Source organism: Aethalodelphis obliquidens, unplaced genomic scaffold, assembly GCF_003676395.1.
Source record: "Aethalodelphis obliquidens isolate GAN/ISIS:26980383/991018 unplaced genomic scaffold, ASM367639v1 scaffold57, whole genome shotgun sequence".
Taxonomy (NCBI): Eukaryota; Metazoa; Chordata; class Mammalia; order Artiodactyla; family Delphinidae; genus Aethalodelphis; species Aethalodelphis obliquidens.
Window position 1 is genome coordinate 9,571,492 of NW_020838001.1, and position 5,807 is coordinate 9,577,298.

At 49.1% G+C, this 5,807-nt stretch overlaps 1 protein-coding gene across 5 annotated transcripts in view; it reads left to right on the forward strand.

The window, feature by feature from the left end:
* The first annotated feature begins 1,192 nt into the window (after window positions 1–1,192).
* ZFP64 (ZFP64 zinc finger protein) overlaps window positions 1,193–5,807 on the forward strand; it is a 78,087-nt gene continuing 73,472 nt past the window's right edge. The window contains exons 1-3 of one of the 5 annotated variants that reach the window (XM_027086965.1): window positions 1,200–1,779; window positions 3,131–3,405; window positions 4,862–5,101. In XM_027086965.1, the coding sequence (XP_026942766.1) occupies window positions 3,372–3,405; window positions 4,862–5,101 (274 nt within the window). In that variant the 5' untranslated portion in view covers window positions 1,200–1,779; window positions 3,131–3,371. Of the gene's footprint in view, window positions 1,780–3,130; window positions 3,406–4,861; window positions 5,102–5,807 lie in introns of all 5 variants that reach the window. The other 4 variants (XM_027086966.1, XM_027086967.1, XM_027086964.1 and 1 more) reach the window with 4 other exon arrangements.

Consider the following 5,807-nt stretch of genomic DNA (forward strand, 5'->3'; position numbering starts at 1 on the left):
TTAAGAGGCTGTTTCTACATCTATGAACTAGTATGATAGTGTCTATCTCTGTGTTGTTCTGAGGATTACATGACATAGGACAGGTAATACAGGTAATTCCTTGGTAAAGATTTTTAGTCAAAAGGAATATTTAAACCAATGGGGGGGGTAAATCCCTTTTTCTATCAGAAACATGTTGGAAATTTTGTATAAATACATTTTATTTGAATGTAAAAATTCAAATACATGCAGCACAAGGGCAATGATCTAGGAGAACTGATACTCAGTCTTGATATCAAGAAGTATTAAGGAGGAGTGGAGACTGGGGTAAACTGGAGAAGTCAGGCTTCATCCAAAGGAGCGGCTTCTCAGACCTAGCCAAGCGCTACCATGTGATATTCCAAGTCCAGATTGGAGTGCCCACTGAGGCAAAGAGATTGTTATTTTTAATCCCACGTTCATTAGGATTTATTGAATGTAAGGGGCAAGGGAAAACAGGTAATAAACAAGTAAATTGTCATCTATCTCTATAGACAGATATACAGATAGACTGTTGGATTGATAGATAGATACTGATAGAGATATTCCAGATATACAGTGTTAGGTGTGATAAGTTCTAAGAAGATGAAGCAGACCGGAAGGAAACAGGGAGCCATTGGGTGGTGGAGGAGGGACTGCAGGATTAGAATGGGCTAGCCAAGGAGGGTCTCTCTAAGGATGGGAATTTGAAATCAGGACCTGAAGGGGTTATGGAAGGTGGCAGGTGGATAGAGGGAACAGTAAGCACAGAAGCCTTGAGGCTGGAGAGTGCCTGGGGCTGCCGCCTGAGGGAAGGAGAGAGTAGTAAAGAGAGGAAGTCAGGCAACCGGTCAGATCAGGGAAAGCAGCGTCCACCAATAGCAGGAGCTTCACCTTATAACTTAGAAATGCTCATCCTCGGCCCTCACCCTAGACGCACTGAGTCAGAAACTCTGGGGTGGGCCCAGCAGTCTCCGTCCTAACAAGCTCTGCAGGTGACTGTGATGCATAAAAAAGTTGGCAGACCCCCGAGCAGGGAGCTTACAGCGATTGATCCCAGTTGTTACTCAGGCACGTGATCACGGTCCTCTTTATTTCATTAGCTGGGCAGGGGACCCGCCCAGCGCTCTGCTGATTTGCCGGGCGCCGACGCTCAGCCGGGGTTCACCCCAAGCCCGCGGCGCCCCGCGCACCCACCCAACTGCAGCCCGATTCGGTCTTCTCTGCAAACCACCCGGGCGACCCGGGGGCGACACGGCTGCCCGGCCACAGTGGGGACCAGACGCCCAGGGCTGCAGGTGCAAAGGCGCCAGAGCCGGGGAGGCCAAACGCGCCGGCCCAGACCGCAGGGGTGTGAGCTGGGCGCCGGCTGCCGCAGCCCGGGGTGCGCATCCCTCGCCGCCCGTGGTCGCCCAACCCGCGGAGACGCGTGTGCGTCATCCGGCTCCCGGGGGATTCCGCGGGTGCAGGGCCTCGCGGCCCGGGCATCGGGATTGGACCGCTGCTTCCCCCGGGAGCCGCTGATGCAAAGGCAGGTTGGGGCGGCTGAGCCCGGCCAGCGCCCTCTAGGCAGCGGAAGTGGAGCTTGCTTTACATCCGTCCTCCCCGCCTCGCAGAGTTGGGAGAAGGAAGGCTGGGGGGTGTGGAAAAATAAAAGGAAAAGTCCTTGCACCATGTAGACCCGCGCCCCCCTACCCTGGCACCCCGGCCGGCCGGGGACCTCCCAGTCTGCGGCCATGAATGCGAGCAGCGAGGGCGAGAGCTTCCCGGGCTCGGTGCAAAGTAAGTGCTTTTCCGGGCGCAGCGCGCGCTCCGGGGCCCAGTGCGCGCTCCGGGGCCCGGGCCCAAGCACGTCTGCGACGCAGCTAGCAGGCCCGGGGCCCCGAAATCAGGGTGACGGCCTGGAACCGGCGTCTCGGGGACCGCGGCGGGCGCGCCGTGCGGGAGGCGCCGGAGGGGGCTGGCGGGGGGACCCCAAGCCGGCGCGGGGGCGGGGGCGTTCTCCAGCCTCCGGAGATCTCTTGGAAGGGAATCGTGGGGGAGGGCGTGCCGTTCAGACAGTCGTCACCCCCTTGGGGCATTCCCCGCCCCCCGGCGGAGTTTGGAGGTACATTCGGGGTAACCGCGGCAACGCTGATGGGAAAACTTCTGTCTCGGCGGCCCCAAATTCTGGAAGTCTGGGGCTCGGGGACTTTCACAAGGTCTGCCGGCTTACTGCGAAGCCTTTTCCACATTAAAGGTGGAGATCTGAATGGGGAACGGGGCCGTGGTCGTTTTGAGTTTGGGGTTCATTTTAATTTTCTTGTTGAAGACAGCCTTTTTCAAGTCCATGGTTTCGCCCGGAGCATTGTTTCCCAAAGTGTGGACCAGGGACTGAGCGCAAACCAGCCACCTGGGAGCTCGAGCGATTACTTAAAAAAAGAAAAAAGGACAAAAAAAAAAAAGAAAAGAAAAGCTCTTTGCGCCCCACCCATCAGGTGGCGGGGTGGGCTTGAGGGGAGGAGGGCGGCCTTATCCTGGGCGATTCTGATGCACATAAAGTTTGAGAACCCCTGGCACCTAGTAAGCGTTTAGCTTGTTTGCTGTTACTGTTTACAAGTTTGGAGACATTGGTTTCCAAACTTGGCTGTGTATTCCATGCATAACTTGTGAAAAGCGCAGATTTCCCGAAACCTCAGCCCGCATTCAGCCCACCACCATTATGACTCAGTATCTCCGAAGTGGGGCTCAGACGTGGCCATATTTAAACAACCCCCCCACCCCCGGCCCGCCCCCTTATTCTGATGTGGAGACAGGTTTGGAGAACTTTGCAAAGGTAAAGGAATTCTTTTTGTTGGTGATACGCACAAATTGTGCCCGTGGTTTGTTACTGGGTCTCAATTAATACAGATTTTCGGAGGGGATACTTTCAAATTCAAATAGGGCACCTCAGTAATAACCTCACCAGGTGACATGCTGGGGGAGGGGATCCCTGTGCTGGCCTTTTACAAGCACCATCTCATTTAATCCTCATAACCATCATATGAAGCAGAAACTTCTCCCCATTTCTTCCTGGGTATCAGTCCTATTTGATCATTAAGGAATCCTCAGCGATGCAATCACTACATCTCTTGATTCCTTGTCTTCCTCTTAGCTTGGGCACCTTAGTAGCTACAGGAAGGCAGTGTTCCAGAGGAGAAGAAAAGTGTCCATTCCTTCCATCCATTGATTTCGGTGTTTGCAAGATGGCTTATAAAACATTACCATGCTCAGCCCAGAGGATCTCTTCATAGCAAGTCAACCAAATTATATTTCTGCACAGAGATGTCTTGTCTTGGTTGGAAGGGGGAAATTGGACGTAAAGCAAATATTTTATAAATTTTCCAAAAAAGATTATGATGCATGGATGCCAACCATATGTGTACAAAGGTAGTTCTCGTACTGTTTAGACTGGGGAAAATTGGGAATAATATACAAATCTTATAGCTACTGAGAAATTATGAGGCTTGGAAAACATGGAATAATGTGTTGTCATTAAATAATTATTTTATAGAGATTTTAGTGATATAGCACAATGCTTGTGTGATAGCATGTGGGAAAAAGATTAATTTACAATGCACTAGGATCTTAAATAATTTTTAACTGAAAATGAATGGAAGAAAATATTTTGTAATGTTCATGGTATGCATGGGTGGAAAGATTGTGAGTGATAGCCCTCCTTGCTTCTTCTCTTCCAAATTTTCTGTTATAAACATGAGTTTCCTTGTAATAAGGCAAAGAAATTTTTTTTTTTTTGTATGTGGGCCTCTCACTGTTGTGGCCTCTCCCGTTGCGGAGCACAGGCTCCGGACGCACAGGCTCAGCAGCCATGGCCCACGGGCCCAGCCGCTCCGCAGCATGTGGGATCTTCCCGGACTGGGACATGAACCCGCCTCCCCTGCATCGGCAGGCAGACTCTCAACCACTGCACCACCAGGGAAGCCCAAGGCAAAGAAATTTTTAAAAATAAAAAGGTAGTCATATTGGTTAGAGACTTATTAATTGTATTTATTTAACAAACATTTATATAGCACTTTCTAATACAGTGCCGGGACTGTAGTAAGTGCTTTGCAAATGTTAATACAGTATTAACTCTTTGTATTATTACTATTGTGAAATAACGTCTCTGTCAGTTAGGAATGAATTTTGGTTACAAGTAACAAAACTGAACTATACTGGCCTATGAGAAGTCTAGAATTGGTTGATTCCAAGGTTGATTCAGGGGATCCGTGAAGTAAGCTTTTGTAGAGATCTTAGCATTTATCTCATGGTTACAGTGTGGCTGCAGAAGGCCCTGGCATCACATCTGCATTCAAGGCCAGAAGAAGAGGTGGACAGTGTTAACCATGTCAGATCCCTTTTTATCATGAAAGCCACACTTTTCCCAGAAGCTCCTCCAGCATTGTGCTGGAGGGGTTCCCAAGTATGTAGTGGACCAAGATTATTTAGACTAGTGGTTCTCATAATGGGATAGGGGGCTGGAATAGTGGGGGCATTAGTTTTCATAATGACTGGGAAGTACGACTACCTTTTAGTTGGGGTAGGAGATGGCTGCTGGTCCTTTGACGTGTAGGGTAGCCCTGCACATTGGAGAACCTTCTCACATAAAATACCACTAGTGCCCCTGTAGGCAATGACCAGGAGCATCACTTGGGTCTGGGTACGTTGCTGCTAGGGCAGAACTGGGATTCTGTTTGCAAGAAGAGGGGAATGGAATAGATATTGGGCCAGCAAATAGCTATGTCTGCCACCATGCCCTTTTTTTTTTTTTTACCATGAATCTGGTTTGTGTTGTAATTTCAAGCTGTTTGGAATTAATCTGTGACTTCCCCTATGTCCCATGGAGTTCCAGGTGGCACAACAGTGCTGGTTGAGCTGACTCCCGACATCCACATCTGCGGCATCTGCAAGCAGCAGTTTAACAACCTGGACGCCTTTGTAGCTCACAAGCAGAGTGGCTGCCAGCTGACCGGCACATCTGGGGCGGCGCCCAGCACAGTACAGTTTGTATCAGAGGAAACGGTGCCTACCACCCAGACTCAGACCACCACACGAACCATCACCTCTGAGACCCAGACGATCACAGGTATGGCTGGGGGATGGGGGAGTCACTTAGAGTTGGCCTGGCTATGTCCCAAACGCCTCCACAGAACTTGTTAAAAATATAGATACTCAGGGCCAACCCCCTAGGGTTGCTGATTCATTATTTTTAACAAGCTCCACTGGGAAGCCAGCTGCCCAGCCAGGTTTGGGACCCGCTAGGTTAAAACATTAAGTGGTAGCAGTTATAAATTGTTGTCATGTGGTAAACAAAACAAACAGACAAAAAACAGGTTTCTAAAACAAAAACCTATATACTACGAAAAAAATACTTGCAGGAAATGGTAAAAAGGAAAAGGTGGTAATTTGGGGTGGTGGGAGTATGTGTGTGATTCCTGAATTTGCATTATTTGTCTAAAGGGACAAAAAAAATGTTTAAATTTTTTTTTTTAGTTTTTAAATCTATAAACAGGCATTGATGCCTCCCCTCCCTTGTGCTACCAACCAGGAAAACAGAAAAGTTCATCCTAGTTCTTGGTTGTGTCCAAAATAAATTGCAAATGAATGTAAAATTTAAATGTGTAGCATGAAACTGCAAAAGTTCTAGAGTAAAAATTATACACACACAGAGACCCAAACACACACACACACACACACACACACACACACACACACACACACACACACACACACACACACACACACACACACACACCACATACACATACACACCCATAGTCACACCCACCCAC